At 47.9% G+C, this 24,520-nt stretch overlaps 1 protein-coding gene across 11 annotated transcripts in view; it reads right to left on the reverse strand.

Annotated features, from left to right (window-relative positions):
- The window catches only part of SLC20A2 (solute carrier family 20 member 2), a 108,055-nt gene that overhangs the window by 40,645 nt on the left and 42,890 nt on the right, over positions 1 to 24,520 (reverse strand). For 10 of the 11 annotated variants that reach the window (XM_067022534.1, XM_067022539.1, XM_067022541.1 and 7 more), the window contains 3 exons: positions 8,368 to 8,918; positions 3,674 to 3,814; positions 2,315 to 2,400 (listed from right to left, as the gene is read on the reverse strand). In XM_067022534.1, the coding sequence (XP_066878635.1) occupies positions 2,315 to 2,400; positions 3,674 to 3,814; positions 8,368 to 8,656 (516 nt within the window). In that variant the 5' untranslated portion in view covers positions 8,657 to 8,918. Of the gene's footprint in view, positions 1 to 2,314; positions 2,401 to 3,673; positions 3,815 to 5,257; positions 5,482 to 8,367; positions 8,919 to 24,520 lie in introns of those variants that run through there. The other variant, XM_067022542.1, reaches the window with a different exon arrangement.

Consider the following 24,520-nt stretch of genomic DNA (forward strand, 5'->3'; position numbering starts at 1 on the left):
TAGGTGTTGCTTAAATAATTCAAACACGGGCTAATTTCTGATGACCATGTAAGACCCTCTTGTACATTGGAATGAGTCTATGACCCACCCATGATAAAAGGAAAATTAGGTCTAAGCCTTGACGTGAGCTACAGAAGTCAGGATAAGTACAGACTATCTCACAGGTTCCTACTGTCAAATGCAAACGTGTGCAAATCAAGTACGTTTGCAGAAGGGAAACTCATCAGGAACCCGCCTGGAATGTCTCAAGCGGCCATTAGCACTTGTCGGGAGGCCTGAGGTGAATGCAAGTGAGATGTCAGGGAAGGAGGAGCGGGGGTGGAAGGTGATTCAGCCGCATGGGAATCCAGCCACAGCCACAGGCAGGGCAGGTGAGCAGCAGGTACAAAGGGCTGGGCAGGAGCCTGGGATGCCGCACATCACCTCCTGACCTGCCGTGGACCTGGGACAGGAACCCAGGCTGAACTGAAAACGAAACGCTGAGATGCTCACATGCCTACTGCCTCCGCTTCCAAAATGCTGTTTTCTGGGGGACGACGGCTGCTACAGAAAGACTCCCAACCCATAACTTCTGAAGGCGTAAAGTCTTCAGTTTGCGTCTTGTAACTGAATCACCTATGTTTTCTCAAATAACCTATTCTTTTTTTTTTTTTTTTTTTTTTTTGCGGTACGCAGGCCTCTCACTGTCGCGGCCTCTCCCGTTGCGGAGCACAGGCTCCGGACGCGCAGGCTCAGTGGCCACGGCTCACGGGCCCAGCCGCTCCGCGGCACGTGGGATCTTCCCGGACCGGGGCACGAACCCGTGTCCCCTGCATCGGCAGCCGGACTCTCAACCACTGCGCCACCAGGGAAGCCCAAATAACCTATTCTTAAAACGCAAATGGCAGCTGTCTCATGGAGACCCGTCTCCGTTCCTCCTCCTGTCTCGATCCCTCCCTCCCTCCGTCCTTTCCTTCCTTCCCTGCACCCCATCACCTGCCTCCCATCCAAGCAGCCATCCCTCTCAACAGATATTCGGCCGGCGTCTCTGAAGGGCTAAGCAGCACTGGGTGCCGTCTGCGCATGCGAAGAGACAGTCACTGTTTCTACCCTCACAGATCTCACTACGGTCAAATAGCGAACAGGGGGCCAAGCAGGAGATAAATCGCTGCACGACGACGCGAGTGCAATGATAAGAAGGCACTGAGCGTGCGGGGATACAGAGGGAGGTGCCCAAGCGGAGGCTGGGGCAGGAGCACCTATGACGGGGGTGCATGGGGGGGCAAGAGTGGGTGGTACCATCCAAGATGTCACTGGGTCCTAGGACAGCTGGACCCCGGAGAAGGGCTGGTAAGTTTGGGCATCCAAGAGACCGAGCCCGCCTAGAAGAAGAGCTGCGTCTTCAAGCAACGAGACAGCTGAAGGCAGGCGTGTCCCGACGTGCTTGCGTGTCCTGAGCAGCCAAAGGCAAGCAGCAGGGCTTATGAAATGCCGCAACAACCCCTTGACAGGCAAATCAAAATGTAACCGAGGTGTTTTTTGTTTCCTGCCGAGAATACTGATCTCAGTAAGCTTCCATTTTCATCTCATTTTATTTTCGAGAAAAGTGTACCCACACCCCGCCCCCCGTAGGTGTTATTTCCTTCTTTTTAATCCTACCCTCAAGGATAGGAAGAAAACCAGTGTTTGAAGCTTCCTTTCTCCGTTAAAAAACAGAAAACACCTTACATTTGGGTAAAGAAATTCTCCAGCTGTTTTTAGTGCTAGTTAATTTCAAAATCGTAACACTACCTTTCTCTATTGTGTTTACTGTTCACAAAACAATTATCTCTCCTTTTTTGAGGTGTGAGCACAGGTGCCCAAGGATGCTGACCGATGAACTAAGTCGTATGGCACGATACCTCATGTCCGGTGCTGGTTCTGGGGGAGCCCCTGGGTGCCCGACCCACCTCCTCCCGCCTACTTTATTATTTTTTTAATTTAATTTTATTTTTTTGTGGTACGCGGGCCTCTCACTGCTGTGGCCTCTCCCGTTGCGGAGCACAGGCTCCGGACGCGCAGGCTCAGCGGCCACGGCTCACGGGCCCAGCCGCTCCGCGGCACGTGGGATCTTCCCGGACCGGGGCACGAACCCGCGTCCCCTGCATCGGCGGGCGGACTCTCAACCACTGCGCCACCAGGGAAGCCTGCGCCTACTTTAGAATAATGTCCAACTCCGGCTTCAGGGGGCTGTGCCTTCACGATTATTCCTCTGACCCCTCTCACTATTAACTTCTATTGAGTAGAACCAAAATTAGGTCTGAAACTTACTTTAAAAAACAACAGCCTCACTTACCTTTTTTAAGATGAACATTCTGATCAGTACAAACAGCACGCCAGACATGAAACCAGACAACAGCGGAGATATAAACCAAGAAGCAACTGAATAAGTAAAAGAAAATCGAATGAATTGTTAAAATCCTACATAACCCAGGTCCTATTTATATAACACAGTGATAAGCGACACATAGCGCATCCATTAGTAAACATTCCTGGAATCGTTCGCCTTAGGTCGGAACCCAACAAACCCACTGCCTTGGCAGGCGGACCTCCGCACAGGGGGCACCGTCCTCGCACACACGCGGCCTCCCGGCTCCGGCCTCCGACGACGGCTCCTTTGACTCCCACTGAGTCCCTTCTGCCCGCCCTTCGCGCAGCCCCGTCCCTGTGCCACCTGCAAGGGCCGCTGAAAAGGGGACCACCTTCCCTTTCAATTTCCAAGGCCAGCCTGGGACTGTCACCCCGCAGCCTCTGGCTGCACTCTGGAAACATCTGCAGAGTTTTCAAAAACGAGTTACGTTCTGGGTCCACCCACAGAATCCTGATGTTAAAGGTCTGGAATGGGGTCTGGGCACCGATATCTTTAAATTGCTCTCCCAGGTAATTCGAAAGTGCAGCCAGAATCAAAGCACCCCTGTTTTAGAAGCCTGGGACCTCGGGTGAGTTTCCTGGGATGTCGGGTGAGTTTCCTGGGATGTCGGGTGAGTTTCCTGGGGTCAGCAGAGTTCCCTGGCAATCTGTGTCCTGCTTGCAGTTCAGAGATCCGCTTATCCTAGGGCTCCTAAGGCCACTATGATTCGTAAAAGGATGGAGATGGGCGGGAGAGAGTGTTTTTCACAATGGGCGTGTTGGTACTTATGGGGCTGAAGGGACTTCCCCCTTACTGAAGAAGTCAGACCCAGGAAGCAGGTTGTTGAGACTCTGCTAGCAGCCCCCACTGGGCAGCCCACAACCCGGAAGGAGCACCAGGTAGACTGGGGGTCTCCTGGATGCACTGGGGGGTAAGTAGCACCAGGCCCACTTCCTCGCTTCCCCATCACCAGGAACTCTGACTCCCGGACCAGCGCCCAGTTTTTCTCTGCCTACACACTGAGTTCAACCAGATAAATTTCTTCACGCCCTGTGAACAAGAGACACTGATTTTCAAAGCTGGATGACAATGTAGCATTTGAAAAGAGCATCTGGAGCAAAAAACTGCATAACAGTTCACAATCTCTGCTAACAGACATTTTAAGGGAAAACGGTCGTACACCTATCCATAGAGGTCTTCTAAATGCTAACATTTAAAGGAAAAAGTAGGACGGTGACTTGTAATAACATTTCCTCTAGAAAAGGGAAGCTTTCCTGCCTATAAATGAAAGAAAATGGCAATTACCAATCTTGACCAGCTCCATCCACTGCACGCCTTTTGTACCAATTGCGACAAGGGAGAATCCAATGGTGGCCCCAACAATACAGTGAGTCCCCGAGATCGGGAGCCTCAGGAAAGAGGCAATGAGCTGCCAGATGGCCGAGCCTGCGGGTTGAAGATAAAAAAACGAAGACAGAAAAAAAGTCAGGTATACAGCCATAGAAGGAAGAAACCCAAGTTACCCTTCTCCTTCCCAAGGCCTCCCTGGGGTTAATTGTCTCTGGATTGTTGCTTTACAAAGCCCTGAGAGAAACCACTCCAATAACTCCAGCCAAAGGAACATTCTTCCACACTGAAGGGGTAATGCTGACTTATTCAAAGGAAAGTATTTGGAAGTATTTAAAGAAAAGCCTCGTGATGTCAGTTCCGAGTTGCCTCTGTCATGGTGAAGCCGGGGCGCTGGTGACAGGTGAGTTGTGATGTGAAGTGTGGCCAGGACCAAGTCTCAGTCTTCTGACTGAGGACTAGTGAACATGGAGAAACAGGAAAGGCTGCGTATTGGAAAAGATTCTGCTGTAGTTACGCCTCTCGGTCACATCACGAGGAGGCCAGATACTGCCTATGTATATATTAGTCGGAACAAGAGAGAGTATAAAGTACAGACATCAAATCACGATGCTGTACACCTGAAGCCACTATAATGTCACGTCGGATATACTTCAATAAAAACAGAGAGAGAGAGAGAGTGTGTGTAATCCCACGTTACTTTTCGCAGCTTTGCCTCTCCTGTGACAAGTAACTATGATATCTAACCCCACGCTGGGCATCTACCCTCAGCCCCTGCCCGGGCGGCTGGGCCTTCTTTGGCCTGCTCCCTCCAGGCCTTCTAATTCTCAGGAATTAAGAGGATCCCTGGGTTTGGGCTTTGTGTCCTTTCACCTCAATTTCGCCACCCTTTTCTAGGCTTCGCGTTCTTCCAGGCTAGAGTTCACTTCAGATATTTTCATAAGCAGATCAAGTTTTGCAGGGAGTATTAAAAGCATCGGCTGGGGAGAGGTCACTTTCTGAAACAGCTGTTGAAAAGCTCACACGGGGCTGCAGGGGACAAAGGGCCTGGCTGATAAGCAGGGCACGGCATTAATCCCAAGCGTTAGCTCTGGAAATCTGGCTGCTCGGTAGCAGCACTTTTAAAAAGACCCCTGGCATTTTCGCCAAAAACATGTGCGTTACGGAGGCTCGTGAGAGGTCGTGCAGGTCCCCGTTTGCGGAGCAAGGCTGACAGCTGCTCTGGGAGCGCCAGGCAGGCTGACCTTTGGGCCGCGGCGGGCCGTGACCCCGAACCTACCCCCTGAAACGTGTGCTGGGAGGAGGAGGGCCAGCCTCGGGCTGCCAAACCGGTGACAGGCTTGACGGTAGCAACCAGGCTCTCCCGCGGGCAGCCCTGCAAGCCCGGACACCTAAGCCTTCGGCTCCTCAGGGACTAGTTGTTTTAAAAATAAAGCCAGACTTTGGAGCGCGTTTCACACCACAGAACCAGAACTTAAAAAGCAAATATTCTTACAAAAAGTAAAATACCCTAGTGATGTTAAGAGAATGGGATAAACTCACCCACTTGAATTCAGACCATGAGGTCTTCAATCCTGAAAGCCACTCTCCTCTCTCTTGCTGACTTTATAACAGGAGGGTTTGTAAGGAAAGGTAGGGGGCCAGGATGCCGGAGAGAGGGAGGAAGTGGGGGTGGGCGCTGGGGAGGAGGGGACAGAGGGGAGGACGGGGCCTTGCAAGGCTGGCCCTCCTTGACCTTGGGAATTCCTGGAGGTGAATGGGATTCCATTAGCTTTAAGAAAAACAGTGGGAAAAAGAGAGAGTTTAACCTAAGATAATGATGTCCTGCAGTGAAGGAGGCGATTAAGCACAGGAGGAGGCTGCCAGACAAAACCTGGGGAAAGCGGAGGTTAAGATGGGTGTCTGAGGCCACAGTCTCCTGGAGGATGAAAGAACGGCAGAGAGGAGGCAAAGAAGACTCAGCGCTTCCTAGGGTGGCTCCAGGAGATGGCTCGGTCGTGCTGTCGTGGGTATTTCCACGAAAAGATGGCGCGTTCTGAATTCTCAGTGGATTTTCGGAACCACTGGCGGTTTCATACTAAGTGGATCGACTGTTGCTTTAGGGCTGAGCTAGAGTTCCCGGAGATGCCTTGTTCAGGAAGTGTGGCTGACATGAACAATTTTTCTACCCAATCAATTTAACACTACGACAACTTTACCAGCAAGCACAGAGACCCAGGGGCTTGGGGTGAAGACTATAAAGAGAAAAGAGAAAAGAAAAAAAAAAATAAAGAGACAGGGGGAGAAAAGGGACAAAGAAAGGGATGTTGACTTTAAAAGGGGAAGATTGGGAGAACTCAGGCATCTGAACAGAATCGTCTTGGTTTGGGCCAATCATGATTGTACCACCATCTTAAAATTCCCCAGTTCCCATGTGTAAGGAACCCAATTTTAAAAGTCTAGGTAACGCTCACCAATTCCCAACAAAATAGGCTTTGAGATTCTTCTAACCACACACCAAAAAAAAAAAAAAAAGACACCAAAGCAAACAAAATCAAGTTATTCAAGCAAAACCCCCAAAGGCTTTGGTTGACCTAAATTCTAGTGGAGGTAAGTATCCTTCATTCTTTGCGTGTAGAGACCAAGGCCAGGGGTGGGAAACCCCGCAAAACTGGACAACTTAATGCTGTCTACACGGCAAGTCAGTGGTGATGTGGAGCTCAGCCCACCCGGGGCCCTGGGGCAGCCTCACAAACAGACCCTCCTCAATAAGCACCACCACTCCCCAAAGGGCTCATGCAATGCAAGGAGGAACCTCTGTTAAGATTGAACTTCATCACTGTCGAGCACAGGGAACTCTACCCAATACTCTGCAATGACCTATATGGGAAAAGAATCTATAAAAAGAGCCGATATATGTATACGTATAACTGACTCACTTTACTGTACACCTGAAGCTAACACGACATTGTAAATCAACTACACTCCAATTAAAAAATTTTTTTAAAAAAAGATTGAACTTCATCAGTGCTTTTCTTTATGTCTCCTCTACTTTCAATATATCTTGTCCGCATCATACCGACTGGCAAAGTCTTAATTTCTGCTTGATATGATTACGTCTTAGATATTGATCATGACTATTGAGGGTGAGTTTGCCAAACTGTCAAACTGTCAGGGAAACGTCAATCATATAGGACTGTGATGAGAAGTACATGTTCAGTGAAGGTGAAAACTCAATCCTTACAGTAGCTGTCGTAGTAAATGATCTTTGATTCTTAAAAATAATGATGAATTAAAGTAATCACGAGCCTTACATCTTTCAAACAACACGTGCCGCTGGCCGAGAGGGACTCCTCAGCACATACGGCCAGCTTACTGTGTTTTAGTGGCATGTGATTCCTTACTGAGGACATGCGTCCTCCAATCAAAGGCCTCAACTACTCTACTTCTCAAACTAACCCGCTGTAACGCAAAGACGATGGGCCGTCTTAAACCTGGCAAATGACCTGCACGTTCTGGGGGCTTAAGAAGTGCTGGTGGTGGTAAAGCCCTGGGGACCCGCGGGATGCAGCCGTGTTCTTGGTCCACCAGCATCCGGCCTCCCGGCGCAGGGCTCTCCCCACAAAAGCATGTGCCCTGTTGAAAGCAGAAGGTGGCAGGACTCCCCTCTCCCCCCGCTCCCCCACTACCCGTGTGGACACACTGCTATGCATCAGCTCGACCTAGAGGCAAGCAGAGGAGGAGCTTGTGGGCTGCACCCAAGGCCCTGCTGCCCGAATCTTCCAGCTCAGCGAGGGCAGCGCCCACGGTGCTGCCAGTGTGGAGTCGCCTCGGGCAGGGGAGGAACCACACGCCCGACACCACCAATAAAAGGTCCTGCGGCAAACAGGTGACGTACAAGTGATCTTCCGGTGGAAAACAAAACGGGCGTACCAGATGGAGCTCCCGGGGGTGGAATCAGAAAATGCAAACAAACACTAACAAAAGGAAGACAAATGACCGAGAAGACCGGAATTTCTTGAAAATGCAGTCACTTAAGAGTCAGTTGGTAACTGCTCTAAAACTTCAACGGAGAATACAGAAGTTAAGCTAATAAATGCTGCTTCGGGCAACCGAGTTTTTAAAACATTCCTTCCTAACTGATGAAAAATCGATGAAAAAACAGAAATGAACCTTCAAGGTTTATAAATAAACCTAAGTAAACCTCTCAAACACATTCACTTAGACGTGTCCTTTCTTCAATAACTTTCAAGCAGCTTTAAAATGACAAAGAGCTATGCTACAGGTATCTTTTTCTGGACTTTATGAAAAGCACTGACTTAGCCAAAATCTATTTGAACAAGCAAGTCTGCCATACATTCAAGGAAAGAAATGGCTGCTTGATATTTGAACACTGACCAAAAGCGTAACTGAATTCAAACACAGAGAACACAAGATGTAGTAAATGAGAAATCTGCAAAAGTATACATCCATATATACATGGCTGAATCACTCTGCTCTATACCTGAAACTAACACAACATTGTAAATCAACTGGACTCCAATTAAAAAAAAAAAAAAGAACCATCAAACCAGTTTTTGAAAAGTTAAAACAAAAATCTCATTTATGGCTATGACAAATGAGAAATGGGTCAGTGGACACATTCCCGCGGGTGGAAAGGCGAGGCTACTGACCGACCATGGCGCTGACCTCCCCGGCCATGAGCGTCTGCACAGTGTGATTGTACAGGTTCACGTCAATGATGCCTTTGCGGATGGTCTCTCCGACTTTGGCCCCCAGTAACACCGAGCCGGTGGTTTCAAAGATCGAAGCCAGGATGCAGGCCTGCCTCAAGGTCACCACGCCCGAGCCCACGGCGGTACCAAACGAATTGGCGACGTCATTGGCACCCACGGAAAACGCCAAGATAAAAGCTATGAAAAAACCCAAGATGACCATCCAGAGATACTCATCTGTGGCCATTTTGGAAAGAGGGCGCCGAGTACTTTTCTTTTGCAGAAGTATTTGAAAGCCGCCGAGCTTGAGGTTCAATCGTTGTCAGGCCGCGAGTTCTCGTAAACAATGAGTCTGCTCTGGAAAGTGCCGGATGATGCCGGAGCTGCACAAACTGCTAGCTGCTGGTTTTCAAACTAGTGTCAGGACAGTTCATTGGGTTGTGTTCAGTCAGCGGTAAAACACATTCCATATTTTCCTTCCCAGTCTGGGGAAGCTGTGAGGTCTCCCCCTGTAACAGGAAGAAGACAAAAGAGAACAATTACCTTGAACAACCGGTGACAACAGTTTGTTCTTTCAGAAAGAAATGTTTGGAAACTGCTGATAGGGTCTCACGCTGGCATGTGGCAGATCTGACCATAAAGCAACGCAAGGAACATTATAATCAGGCGAACTGCCCAGCCCACCCCCAGAAAAGCTGATTCTAGAACGTCACAGGGTGAAGCTGCTTTATGAACACAGACTGATAGGAAGTCTTAATAGGATACATTTTTATGCAATTTGAAAAACATATGTGGTCTTTATTTTAGAAAGAAGAAATTGCCTCGGATGAGCAAAAGACAAGGAAACGAGAAATTCAGAGTTACCGAGTTTTTCAAATAGGTGGACCGTGCCCAATTTCTTGCAGCAGGATGACCCGATGTGGCTCTGTGACACTGTGGGGTGTGGCAACTGTCTACCTGACCATTCGCACACCCTGAGCTCAGCAGGCCCGGGTCAGACACCAAGTGACTCTTTCAAAAGGTAACAGGGTGGGAACTGAAGGGGCTCCCGGGGGACAGGGAAGCTGGAGCGAAGCCACCCTGTCAGAGCAAGAAGCAGATCAGGTCACTACGCCCTGCTTCCCACCTCGCTCAGGGAACAGCCAGAGGCCTGACAGGCCCTCCCAGATCTCCGTGGGGCTCCCCCAGCAGATCTCCTTGGGCCCCCCCACCAGATCTCCTCGGGGGTCCCCCACCAGATCTCGGGACTCCCCACCAGGTCTTCTCAGGGCTCCCCCCAGATCTCCTCAGGCCTCCCCACCAGATCTCCTCGGGGCTCCCCCCGCAGATCTCCTCAGGGCTCCCCCTGCAGATCTCCTCAGGGCTCCCCACCAGATCTCCTCAGGCTCCCCCACCAGATCTCCTCAGGGCTCCCCACCAGATCTCCTCGGGGCTCCCCACCAGATCTCCTCAGGGCTCCCCACCAGATCTCCTCGGGGCTCCCCCACCAGATCTCCTCAGGCTCCCCCACCAGATCTCCTCAGGGCTCCCCACCAGATCTCCTCGCGCCTCCTCACCAGATCTCCTCAGGGCTCCCCACCAGGTCTCCTTGGGCCTCCCCCTGCCAGATCTCCTTGGGGCTCCCCACCAGATCTCCTCAGGGGTCCCCCAACAGATCTCCTCGGGCCTCCCCCACCAGATCTCCTCGGGGCTCCCCACCAGATCTCCTTGGGGCTCCCCACCGGATCTCCTCGGGGGTCCCCCACCAGATCTCCTCGGGGGTCCCCCACCAGATCTCCTCGGGCCTCCCCCACCAGATCTCCTCGGGCTCCCCACCCGACCTCCTCGGGCCTCCCCCGCAACCCCGCCCGGGCTCACTGACCTCAGCTCCTGCCCACCCCCTCCCCTCACTGGCTCGCTCACCTCAGGGCCTTTGTACCTTCTGGCCCCTCTGCCAGAAACAGCCTGTCTGATGGCTGCACAGCTCATCACATGCTCCAAGTCCCTCTCTGCCCAGATGTCACCAGAGCAGCCCTCCCTGACCCTGTCGAAGAGCACCCCCCATGCCATTATCCCTCCTCTCACCTGACCTTTTGTCTTTTCTACTGACCACCTCATTCATTCATTCATTCACTCACTCACTCCTGTCCGGCCCCTCACGGGACGCAAGGACTTTGCTGTGTCTCCAGCACACAGACTAGCGCCTGGCATGGGGTAAGCCCTAATCAAGTTGTTGAATAAGTGAAGAAAGAAGCTATTAAACAAATGAAATAACTCTTGCATAGGCTTCCTCCTGGGATGAAGATGTGACATTACAAAATCAATACATATGTGAAGTAAAAATGTCACTAAAAGCCTCAAAACGGTAGTGTTCTATTATTATATAGTCCAAGCACCACATCTGTGTAGTTCCTTTGAGTGGTTCTAGGCAATCGGGAATGGTGCCCATATATGCTAATTGAACTGAATAAAATAGGCTCATGTACCACGTCATACACAATATAATGATCAATCAACATTAAGGTTATTTAGAGGGAAAAAAGCAGGACATAAAATTTCTGTACCTGTGATTGTGGCAATGTTAAAAGGCATATAAAAGACCAAAAGGTAATCACTACAATTGTAACAGTGGTTGAGTTTAAGAAGCAGTGTCAGAGATCATTTTCTCCTTTCCTCCAAAACCTGTATGCCATGGTGACATGCTTTTCAAATTAAAATAATACATAAAAAACAAATGAATAAACGTATATTGAGAACCATCTTTTAAAAAAATATAATTCACTAAAATGTGGTGAGTACACGTGCTGGGAGGGTAGGGTAGGTAATGCTACAAGGCACACGATGAAATAAAAAATGTGCCCTGACCACCTTCTCATCTCCTAAGCTTTGTAGCCCATGCAATTCTGGAGATTCTGGGCCCAACGGAGACACGGGAAAAGACCACTCTAAAGGCAAGAGACAACGTCCTATAAATGAAGATACAAAATTACACCATTCTGGACCAATATTATCTATCTTAAAATAGAAAAGAATTCTAGATGAAAGCTCATCTGTCAGGTTAGGTGGCCCAGGGGGCCAACAAGGCCGATGCTCAACAGATATTTACTGCCCCCCCCCCCCCGCCCCCGGCCGTGTGCCCGTCGCGAGGAAGATGCTGGGGTCCTGCACGTGCGGAGCTCCCATCCAGGGAGGGAAACAGATGCTCATCAGCAAACACACGTCAGACCATCAGCTGCAGCCGATGCTACGGAGGCAGGAGGCCCTCGCTGCACGTGCAGCATCACGAGCGCACGGATGGGGGCAAGGCCTGGTCTGCGCGGGCAGGAGAGGGTCCCCTGCCATCTAAGGATGGGGGATCAACCTGGGATGAGGGGAGGGGACCGGTGGCAGCCGGGGTGAGGGGCCCACGATGGAAGCTGAGCTGGACCATATTAAAGACTGTGGTCACCGACTAACACACGGGTGGAGGCAGCTCGGCAGCGATGCCCTCAGCCCAGCTTTGCTTGGAGTGAGGCTTTTCATCATCTTTAGGGTCCCCCGGCGCCATTTCAGAGCCGGGATTCCCTCTCCTACTTAGATGACCTTAGATAACTTATTTCCACAACTGTGTCTATGTTTTCTCCTTCACCCTCAAACCCTCAGCCAACCAGCTTAAGTCCAAAAGCAGCTGGTTGAGGAGAAATGCTTGCCCCTCTTCTGAGACCAGATGATTTCTATCTTGCATGGTATTTACCCGGCCAGTTTCTTATTGCAAGTACCAACACCCTGACTTTCTCCATTGATTTTGATCAAATGTGAGAAAAATACAGAGCTTCAATAACCACACAGTCTGCTCGATGGAAAAAGATAGCAACGCCGCTGCAACCGAGCCCTCGGAGGGCCAGAGGACCACCGTGCGGGAGGCCACGGTGGGAGTCTGCCAAGAACACGGCCCCAATTCAGAGCGGCTGAGGCCCGACCAGGATGCCGTCGGGGAGTGCTGGTGTCTGAAAGTAGGATTTTGAAGGGAGGTGATCCCATCGGTGGGGAAATCTGACTTATTCAATAAATGCTGCTGGGACAACGTGCTAGCTGCTAACTATCTGGAAGGAAGAAAATGAGATCCCTACCTCACACCAAGTTAAAGATTTAAACATAAAACCGGAAACCTGAAGAAAATTAGAACATAGGTAAATATCTACTTAACATTGGGATGGGGGAGCCTAGACATGACATTGAAGGCGGTTAATGGAAAGAATCAACACATGTGAGTTCACGGGAATCCTGCAGCTGGAGACAGAGGAGTCTGAGGTGTGGAAGCATCACTTGGATATGCCTCTTCTCGTCCTCAGCAATGGTTCTCAACGAGGGGCAGTGCTGTTTGGAACCTCCAGCAAATGCCTTGTTCCTTCTAACTCTCCTAGGAGGGCTTTTCTGAAAAAGGTCAGAACGAGGTGGGGGGAGGTTGGAACAAGCTTCCTCTTTCTCTCTCCTTCCCTGAGTGTGAAAGCCCCTAAATGGCCGGGATTCACAGCACTGAACATTATGAGATAGTCGTCAATTTTCAGATGCCATCAACCTCCTGCACTGGAGGAACAGAGCCCTTCAACTGTTTGACTTATTGCAGGAGGTACTGAGGGTTTCATAAGCTGTGTCCGAAACGCGTCCTGTTCACAAGATCCTGTCCTTCCTCAGTGCCTTCTGAACAAGCTGCCCAGCTCGGCTCTCCTGCCCTCATGTCTAGGCCTTCAGCTCTGAATGAGCCCTCCTCAGGGCTCCTGAGTTGAGGCTTATAGATTCTCTTCTTCCACGAGCATTCGCCTCAACTCTCCGTAACACCCTCTTCTCCACCCGAGAAGCCGGAATGTTAAAGGAAGGGTGAAAACAAACGTTCTCAGGATATTCCTGGTCACGTTTGTACGCTGTTTATAAACAGCAACGTTGCTGAGTTGTAGCACTTAATAGGCATTTGTGCACAGAGGAGCTTGGGTGGGAGGGTCCTGCTCCGAAATGCTGCCAAAGGCGACACCCGAGGAGACCCGTGACCCTTCCTGCAAAGGTGCTGCTCCAGCCCCCCTCCACCCTGCACTCCCCTACCCCCAGCCTGGGCTCGAACCATCTCCCCAGTCAGGCTACCAGCCCCAGACAACCAGGTCGGTGGCAGACTGTGGCCTGTTCAGGAGCTCAGACCCGTGCAGAAAAAGAATCCCAAAGACGACTGCTGGCTTCTTCCCCAAGCACACACCTATTTTCAGCAATTCATGTGCCAATTTCCAACTCAGCTTTTTAAAGAACACCTCTCATCCTGAAGGATGCTTGCTGAGCTGCACTTACGTTTCACCCAGTAACTTCGCAGTCCTTCTCCTGTCGCTATGATGCAGAAGGAATTCAATACATCTATAAAATGTCTCATTTCCTGGGTCTGCTAGCAAACAGCGTAAGTAGGGCAAGGTCCTACTTGATGAGGCTTAATCTCGTTTACTGACGTGAGCTGAGTCATAATTAATAGCTGCTTACATCCTTCAGCTTGATATACTCAACAGCAGATACGAGGAGAGTATCCACTGTGTTGCTTCTGGGCTGTGAGGATCTTTTCCGGGACACTCATGGGCCATACCCAGGCCACGCCCTCCCTTTGACAGATGACGGGAAGGAGCCAGGTCCCCCACGCAGGGAACCTGGGGCTCTGAAGTAATTTTCCAACACCCCCCCCTGAGGCCCAAGTGCTTCACACACACCCTCTGAAAATGTACCACCTGCTCTCCCGGAAACCGGGGCTGGATCTTGAATTCTGACACTTAAGTCGAAATATCTCTTCAGGGGCATGATGTAAAAAGTCCAGTGACCCTCTGCTACATGTGGGTGAGCCTGACCAGTAAGACAAAGAAACTGCTAGCTTTTCCTGGCAATATTTCAATAAAACGGAAGATTCACTTTGGGAATCTTATGACCTGTGGAGGACAGGACAGCAGAAACATTCTGCTTTCACCATTCGGGATGTAGATCTGGTCATAAGGAGTTTCTATTAACGACCTCATTCTTGAATAGCTCACGAAAACATCGACTGCAAACGCTTCCATGTTAAAGACAGTTTAAAAAGTAGGGGCTTCCCTGGTGGCGCAGTGGTTGAGAGTCCGTCTGCCGATGCAGGGGACGCGGGTTCGTGCCCCGGTCCGGGAGGATCCCACGTGCCGCGGAGCGGCTGGGCCCGTGAGCCGTGGCCGCTGCGCCTGCGCGTCCGGAGCCTGTGCTCCGCAACGGGAGAGGCCACAACAGTGAGAGGCCCACGTACCGCAAAAAAAAAAAAAAAAAAAAAGTAATAGTATATTTAGGGTAGAAAATGCTGAGTTTCATATTCTCACACGAATGATACAAAATGGAAACATTACTTGAATGGGTCTGAAACTGGCCTCCGCCCCCCTTTAAACAGCACATTCACAGGTAAGCGGAGGAGCCCTGGGAGCAGAGGTGCCTGGAGAAAGGCAGGTGTATGCTGTTCTGACGACGGCAGAGGCGGGGGGACAGGCACAGGGGACGAGGAGGGGAGAAGAGGGAGAAAATGACGTCAGAAGGAAAGGTGACAACGCAACCAGAGGTTAGGCACCGCCTGGAACAGGGGTTTGGAGGCAGAGGAGGCAGGTAACGGAGGCAGGAGGGGCGGGTGTCCTCGCTGGGGACTGAGCGTGGCCACAGAGCCTGGAAACAATGACGTACGACGCGCAAAGTGAACGACGCGGGACTTCCCTGGTGGCGCAGTGGCTAAGCCTCCGCGCTCCCAATGCAGGGGGCCCGGGTTCCATCGCTGGTCGGGGAACTGGATCCTGCAGGCACGCCGCAACTAAGGAGCCCGCCCGCCACAGCTAAGACCCGGTGCAACCAAATAAAAAATTAAATTAAATTAAAAAGGGAACGACGCAAACTGGAACCAGGTTTAGAAGTGGAAACCGGGTCCTGGAAGTGGCCAGGACGTCGGCCAACACGTGCGGCCCCTGCCCAGCCCTGTGTGTCCTTCGCCTCCTCCTCTTCTCTCTGCCATTAGAAAGGAGCATTTGTTTCTCCTGCCCGGAGACGGGGAAAGAGCACAGGACCAGTCAGGGCCCCGCGTCCACGCCACTCCAGCCTGCTCCTGGCTCCACAGCCCTGCGCAAGTCGTATCAACGCCTCTTCTGAAAAGCGGCAAGAACAGCACACAGCATGGTGGTGGGTGAAGGCCCCCAGCTCGGCGCCAGGGATCCACGCGTGGCGACCTGCTGTTACTGGCAGACAAAGCCCTGGGCAATGGTCAGGAAACCCGAAGCCCAAGCCTGGCGCTGCTACTAACTAGCAACGTGACCATGGGTAAGTCCCGCCTCACCATCTGTAAAGCGGGACAGAAATAGCGAATCCAGTGCATGCAAAGTGTTTCGTAAGTTGCAGTTAGCCTCAAGTAACTTGAAGTTATGGTATCACTGTAGTCGCAGGAATTGTAACAGCGTGAGGTTCCCAAATCCTTCTAGAAGGATCTTTCTCACTCGTATGCTCCCGTCTCCCTCCAGCGCTGCTCTTCTTCCTCGATGTACCGACTCTGGCCTTGTCTTTGCTTGAAGACTGACATACACTGGAAGGCGCAGGGACTTCTTAAGAGGGGTGGAGGGAGGTGAAGAGGTAGAGAAAAAAGAACCCTAAAAGGTACTAAGAGAAAAAAATCCACCCAAAATGGTAAAGCCGCTTTGGAAGACAATTTGGTGGTTTCTTATACAATAAAGCATACAAGCCAGCAGTCCCATTCTGAGGTGTATTGACCCAAGACAAATGGAAACACACATCTACCCAGGAAACTTTCTGTTCTCTCTCTCGAGTGTGGTGGCGGTTACACTACTATGCATGCGTGTCGAAACTCATGGAACTGCACACTTACAAGTGGTGGGCTTGACTGTATATAAATGGTGCCTTAATCAAGCTGATTAGAAGACAACACTGGAATATATAAATAGGTGAGGTGATGGACGCACGAATTAATGAGAGGACAAGAATCCCTTCGCAATGTAGATGTACAAATACATATCAAATCATCACGGCGTACACTTTAAATTGTAACATTTAAATGGTAGTATCTTACCATTTTATTTGTCAGTTATATCTCAACAGAGCTGAGGAAAAAAAGAAGGAAAACTACAGGGTCATCTTTGATATTTTCCCTTCCTGTACTGCCACACTGTCCCCCCAACCCCCGAGTCCCCTAGGATAAGGTATAAAAGTTAAATAGTTAAAAACGGAAAGAGCGAGCCACTCCCTTACCTGAGGAAAGAAGGAACATTCCATTCAGACACAGTAAAACCAGCCAGTGCAACCAATGGAGCCCAGGGGTCAGGGGCAGGCTGTCACCCTTGCTCTAAACAATGGTGTTGAGAAGCAAAGAGCACACCAGATCAGAGGAGGAGGCTGCACTGCACAGGGAAAGGCCCACAGAAAGGGACTCAGACACAGCTCTTCGGAGGCCAGAGACGAGAGAGGAAGGCCTGCTGCTGGGAGAGCCTACTGACCGCCCTTCCAGATGGGCACTTAGTGTTTCCACAGAGAAAAGAACAGCCGGCCTTCCCGTGGAGCTAAGTCTCCATCAGTTCCGCAGGACCCCAAAAGAGGTACCCTTCAAGAGCATTCAAGGATATAAGCATTTCAGCTGCAAACCACTTCTGTGGAGGGCCACAGACTGCAGGTACTTTAAATCTGAACTTGTGGACATCTCACGTACCAAAGCTTCCAGGAGGTCAGTTACAGTAGATGAGAGCATGAGATAATAAAAGTGTCACCTTGTTTGCAACTCCAATACCAAACTCGAAAATCAGTCCACTAATGTCATCTCCCAAAAGTACAGTCAGAAATGATTTACACAGTTCTGGGCAACGGTGTTTATTTTCATATGAGGAACGGTGCTTGTACACTTGCCAGGCTGGGCCAGAGGCAGGGCCATCCCAGGCCTCTACCTTGAACGAGGAGGACTCAGGTCGGGAACGGGTGTTCTTTATGACATCCGTCTCAAAAGTTCCAGAAAACAAGTAAATAATTTAAAATGTGAATAAATACTCATGTACAAAGATGTTTATTAACAGGGTCATTTATAACGATCATGAAAAAGAGGAAACCACCGAACTGTCCCCAGACAGACAGGAGAATGGCTGCAGAAACACGGGTGACTTCTAAAGATGAAATATTATGGAGTCACTAAAATGGTGTAACTTGAGAGTCTTACATGACATTGGAACATAGTAATAATGCTAAGTGAAAAATCAGTACACAAAGTGGCCTGGGCCATATTTCAACCGTGTTTAAGAGTGTGCCGGGGGCTAAGGGACTAAAGAAACAGGCCCAATAACAGCGACTCTCTCTAGGTGTTCTTTACAGTTTTTGATATTATGAAAATGGTCTACAATGAGCAATTACTACTTTTATCAATTAAAAAAAAAACCCTTCAAACGCTACGAAGAAAAGTACTTTTTTTTGAAAGTTAGGCATGTACAACCAAAATATGCTTAGGTTTTCCTAGTAAAGAAAATGAATTTCATATGAATCTGTTTTCAAGCCTAGGCCTCTCAGACAATTCTTTCTTCCTTACGACCCACGACTGAAGATGCAGAATACGTCCTCTGTTCTCTTCATTTATCTTAGCTCTGTTTTTCACTTTCAAGGCTGTGCCTTCGTTCTGGTGCCTGAGCCCTCGGGGGAGAGGTCTCTGCCTGGTTTGGGGCCTCCATGTGCAGGCGTCTAAAGGCTCCTCCTCGGTCACACTTTTGCTTTCTCTGGATTCCTTCTTCACCCTCTTCTCATGCTCCTCTGGAGGTTGTGGCCATCGGGACAGAACTTCACCCAAAGAATAAGAAAATTTCCTGATGGTCCAAGTACTTCACAGTAGTTGAGGTGAATGCGTACAAGAAACAACCTATGATGAACTCTTTTAGCCTATCCCGGTTCACAGAATTAGAGGATCATAAAACATTCGATCTGAAGGGACCTTTAGAAGTTGTCTATTCCAATTTTGGTCCTTCTGAAGATGTGGCTGCCCTAACTGAGAGTACAGCTTGTGAATATCCACTTGCTACGTAGGCGGCGCTCAAACGAAACCCGTGTGAAGGCAGCGGAAGTGATGCGCCTGGATGATGTGCACCGGGCTTTCTTAATGACACTACTCCTGACCCCGGGGGGGTGGGATGCCTTGAGGTCCTGGCCTCAGCCAGGGGTGGGGAGGCAGAGACCATGGGGAAAGAGCAAAGGGTGATAAAGACAGCGGGTTGCCAAGAAGGCTGCGGAGCCTGCACCCTGGAGCATTTGCAGGGTCAGCTGATGTCTCAAGTGCTGTCCAGCTCCATTATTTTACATCATCCAGAGACCACAGGGCCGGGAAGAGGCAGTTCAGCCTGGAACTATGAATAAGAACCACAGGATTGTCCTGTGGGGAGAGGGAGTGGAAATTTCTGACCCTCTCCGGAGCAGTGCAGTCAACGGCCTTCATGAATTTATGGAACATGAACAAACTTATTTTGGTCCTCTAGCTACAGTTTCCACTGCAGAGCCTGTGGGCTCGGCCCTTCTGTACCAGGCCCCGTTCCGGATATATTCACTCTCCCTCCTGCATTTTTGTCATTCTGACATTTAAATTTCTTGTTGGCTCATAAAGCGTGTGTGTTATTCAGATGTTTTCCACACAGCCTTTTGCTCCCTGGGAAAGCACTGTCTAAACCTAGTAAGTAAAAATATTCGTTAAAGGATGAAGAAATAAAAGCACAATTAATTCCAATGAATTAAAAGTTAAGGGAGTTAGGATGGTTTGGCCTGAAGAAGGGAAGATTCAGGAGGTCCTACATGACTTACATGAAAAATATTTCTTAAAAACGGAAAGATGGAGCTTCCCTGGTGGCGCAGTGGTTGAGAGTCCGCCTGCTGATGCAGGGGACGCGGGTTCGTGCCCCAGTGCGGAGCGGCTGGGCCCGTGAGCCATGGCTGCTGAGCCTGTGCATCCGGAGCCTGTGCTCCGCAACGCGAGAGGCCACAACAGTGAGAGAGGCTCACATACTGCAAAAAAATAAAAAAAATAAAAATACAATCTCTTAAAACAAACAAACAAACAAAAAAAACCGGAAAGATGGCCTCAGGAGGCATAAGTGCTAGTTTCCTGGAGGTGTTCAAATGGGATCTGAATGACTGAGTGGTGGGTTAGAGCAACAAAGCCCCTACCTATTGTTTCCATTTTAAACGGATAATTCAGTGATTCCATGAAAACGTTACCAAAAGGAAATACATCATCAGCCACGCTTTACCCAGTTGGAGATACAGCAAACACTCTTTCCAGCGACAGGCGAATGCATAAACAAGATGTGGTACCTACACACAATGGAATATTACTCAGCCATAAAATGGAATGAAATTGGGTCATTTGTAGACACGTGGATGGACCTAGAGTCTGTCATACAGAGTGGAGTAAGCCAGAAAGAGGAAAGCAAGTATTGTATATCAACGCATACGTGTGGAACCTAGAAAAATGGTACAGACGAACCTACTGGCAGGGCGGGAATAGAGACGTAGATGTAGAGAATGGACGTGTGAACACAGAGGGGGAAAGGGAGGGTGGGACGAATTGGGAGATTAGGTTTGAAACAAATACACTACCATGTGTGAGTAAAATAGAGAGCTAGTGGGAACCTGCTGTAGAGCACAGGGAGATCAGCTCGGTGCTCTGTGACCACCCAGAGGGGTGGGGTGGGGGCTAGGGCACGGGAGGGAGGTCCAAGAAGGAGGGGATATAGGTACACATAGAGCTGATTCACTTCGTTATACAGCAGAAACTAACACAACACTGTAAAGCAATTCGACTCCAATGAAAAAAAAAAGTCTTTCATTGTAATAAGAAAAACTACACTCAGGAGGAAAAAGCTTTGTAACTGAATGGGTTACCACACACTGCAATAAGCTCCCACTGGAAATGTGGAATTCCTTGCGGTGAAGATTTGAAAAAGATTTGAAATATAGATTATTACCACCTTGCAGAGTGTTTTAGGTGCAATAGTGCTTGAGAGCCAGGGACTAGAATAGCTGAGCTTTACACATTTTCTCCCACTCCAAGACAGAAGCGGCTTCTGAACGTTTTTCCCTTTCTGTAGGTACTATAGGCAGATTCCCTCCAAATACTCTAGGTAAGTTTTTTTCTTCACTCATAACCAAAAATAGATGCGTTTTCATGAGCAAATCACTTAACGTCCCTTCTATCAACTGGCAAACGTCGGATCACTTGTTCCAGTTCTGTGCCCTGAAGTGTTGGGCGGCTTGGCCAAGTTCCAGGAACTATATTAGGGAAATACTTTCCCTTCGGCCACAGTTTAAAATGGAACTATGTATATAAATAGCTATCTTGGTTCTTCCATATTTATTTGCTAATTCTGTTCCAAGTGTAATGGAAGCTCAATAAAAATGTGAATGACACAAACACACTGATTCCTGAGACCACTACATATTATTTCTATTAATGGAACATTAGTATAAATAGAAGAGTTGATAGATGAAGATTATTATCTTAAGTATTTTCCATGCTCAACTTATAGCCCCGCGTTTCTGTTCTCATTCCAGAGGTTCTTAAGCAATAGCTCTTAGGCAGCAGAAGGAAGAGAGGACAGATAACTATTAAAATGATTTAGTCGGACTCTCTGTGGTGTAGCAAAGTCTGTCCAAGGCTCTGAAGTGCCTCATCAGAAGGCTGCAGACTTGATTCGATTCCACCAGTAAGTGCAAAACAGCAGTGTCGGCAGCCCAAGCAAGGCAGTACGGCCATCAATTGTTCATCTGGTTGGTAAGTCAGGTGAAAATGTAGCAGTTCTTCGTATCTCTGAGACTATGAAATTAAAGTCTTGTTACTCAATTAAGAAACCATAAGCATTTACTTGATATCACCTTCAAAGAACCACGGAGACAGAAGTTAAAAAATATAAGAGAGAGAAGACAGTTGATTAGATTTCTTTGAAAATTATTTCCCAATTCTGAGAGTGCTCCTGGCACTTCATTCCTTATGCATGATTAAGATAAACTTTCCTGGGCAAATCACTAGTTCCGCGTGCCTCCGTGTTTCCTTCAGAAAACTTAGAGCTGGGGAGGATGCTTTGATGCGAACATAAAGAGCTTTCTTAAAATAACCAGAAAGCAACCGGATATAAGCTACTCTTGAGTGATGTTTTAAATCAGTTAAGAGAAGAAAAATATGTAATTATACTGTCTTTTATCATTGCCTACTTGATTACCTTTACTGGAGTGTGTGTGTGTATTCAAATTGCTGTCTTGTGTCACTTCCTTTAACTTCTTTTAGTATTTCTTGTAAGGCAGATCTGCTAGGAGGGGATTCTCTCAGTTTTCATTTACTCGGGAATGCTTTTATTTCGAACGACAGCTCTGCAGGATGCAGGACTCTCTCAGCACTTCCACACGTCTTCTCACTGCCCGCGGGCCTCCACTGTTCCTGATGAGACGTCAGCTGTCGTCTTGGTGGGCTTCCCTCATACTCCCCAAGTCACTTCTCCCTCGCTGCTTTCCGATTTTCTCACTTGCAAAATTTTGACTATAATATGTCTGGGTGTGGATCTCCTTGTGTTTATCCTCATTGGCGTTTGTTAAGCATTTCGGGTGTGCAGGTTAGTGTTTTTCATCAGCTTGGGGACGTTGTCAGCCATGACTTCTTTAGAGTGTTTTTTCTGCCCCTTTCTCTCTCTTCTACTTCTGGCATTCCCACTGTGACATGTAACAGTGGCCTGTATTTTTCTGAGGGTCTGTTCATTTTTCTCCATTCTTCTCTCTTTCAGTTCTTCAGACCAGATAATCTCTGTCATTCTATCTTCAAGTTTGCCGATTCCTTCTTCTGACAACTCAAATCCACGGTGCAGCCCTCTAATGAGTTTTTCATTTTGGTTACTGTACTTTTCAACTCGAAAATATCCACTTTAAAAAAATGTCTTAATTGTGGTTAAAATAAACATAAGATTTACCATTTAACCATTTTTTAAGTGTATAGTTCAGTGACATTAACTACGTTCACATTATTGTGCAAACATCCCAGTCATCCATCTACAGAACTTGTAATCTCAAACGGAAACTCTACACCCATTAAACAATAATTTTCCATTCTCCCTGGCAACCACCATTTTACCATCTGTCTCTATAAATTTTACTACTCTATCGTATGAGTGACATCATACAGTATTTGTCTTCTTGTGACTGTCTTAATTTCACTTAGCACAATGTCTTCAAAGTTCACCCACGTTGTAGTATGTGTCAGAATGTCCTTCATTTCTTTAGGCTGAGTCATAGCCCATTTTATGTATAGACCACATTTTGTTTATCCATTCATCTGCTGATAGACCTCTGGGTTGCTTCTACCTCTTGGCTATTGTGAATAATGCCATTAAAATGGGTGTACAAATACCTCTTCAGGTCCCTGCTTTCAGTTCTTTCGGGTATACACCCAGAAGTGGGATTGCTGGGTCGTATGGTGATTCTGGTTTTAATTTTTTGAGGAACTGCCGTACTATTTTGTACCGCAGCTGCGCCATTGTACATTCCCACCAGCAGTGCACAAAGGTTCCAATTTCTCCACATGCTCACAACACATTATTTTCTATTTTATTTTGTTTTTTAATAGTAGCCATCCTAATGGGTGTGAGGTGATATGTCTCACTGTGATTTTGCTTTTCATTTCTCTAATGATTAGTGATGGTGAGCATCTTTTCATGTGCTTGCTGGCCATTTGTAAATCTTCTTTGGAGAAATGTCTATTTAAGTCCTTTGCCCATTTTTGAACCAGGTTTTTTTTGCTGTTGTTTTTTGCTGTTGTTGTTTTTTGCTGTTGTTGTAGGAGTTTTTTACACATTTATATTTTGGATAATAACCCTTTATCAGATACATGATTTACAAATGCTTTCTCCCATTCTGTAGGCTGGCTTTTCACTCTACTGATTGTGTCTTTCGATGTGCAGAAGCTTTTAATTTTGAGGTAGTCCAATTTATCTGTCCTTACTTTTGCTGCTTTTGCTTTTGGTGTCGTATCTACATTTGGTTCTTTTTTTTTTTTTAATCATTTCTATCTCTTTAAGGATAGTCTCTATCTATGAGATGAGTCACTGCTCCCACACCTTCCTTTAATTCTTTAAGAATGGTTTCTTTTAGTCTTTGAACTAAGAAAATAAAATAATAGCTTCTTTGAAGTCTCTGTCTGCTAAGTTCAATAACTGGGCCCCTCCAAAAGCAGTCTCTACTGCCCAGTTTCTCTAACATGTCCCATAATTTTCTGTTGAAAAATGGACATTTTAGATAATATATTGTAGCAACTCTGGTTACTGGTTACTCCCTCCCCACCAGAGGTTTGCTGTTGTTATTTGGTTGTTTGTTTACTTGGCTGGACTAATTCTGTGGAAGTCTACTTTCCCTACAGGGTACAGCTGTTGATGTCTCTGCTCAGATATTTCTCCCTTTTATATATTTTAGTCTGGCTTGCTAAGGATCACCCATGGGACAGCATAAGACACTTACTGGTCAAAGGTTGTGCTTAAGTCCCCTTAGCTCGTTAGATTTTCACCCTCTACCATGACGTTTGGGGCTTAGAGACTACTTTCACAGTTCAGAGAGGAAGGGGTGGAGGGAAGGTCTGAATAGAAAGGAGCTGCACGAGAGTTGGAATTATTATGTTTGCCGGCTGTGCTGGTGGCCATAAAAACCTGAGCACGTGTAAAACCTCATACCACTGTACACCAGAAAAAGTGAACTTTACTGTATGTAAATTTTTAAGTGACTGGATTTGCCTTTTAAGAAGATACCTCTACACTGTACTGCTCTTACGCAGCTAGATCCAACTTGATCACTCGGGTTCTTAAAAGTTCAGTACTTAATATTTAATAGGGGGACAGAAAACAAAATCTTTCTTATTATACTATTGCCTACTGGAGGTAATTTCTTCTCAGAACACAATACAAACTAAACTTAAAAAAACATATCCTTCTAATGCTTAATAGTTAGTAGGATAAGGTCAAGCTTTTATACCTGACCAAAGAAGTCTCCTCTGGATTAGGCGTCGTCATTTTTCTTCAAGTAAAACTTCTGGATTTCCTTAATTGTTACTGACAAGGCCCACAGAGCCTGAAGACACCAT

This window comes from Kogia breviceps, chromosome 20 (genome assembly GCF_026419965.1).
Source record: "Kogia breviceps isolate mKogBre1 chromosome 20, mKogBre1 haplotype 1, whole genome shotgun sequence".
Lineage (NCBI taxonomy): Eukaryota > Metazoa > Chordata > Mammalia > Artiodactyla > Physeteridae > Kogia > Kogia breviceps.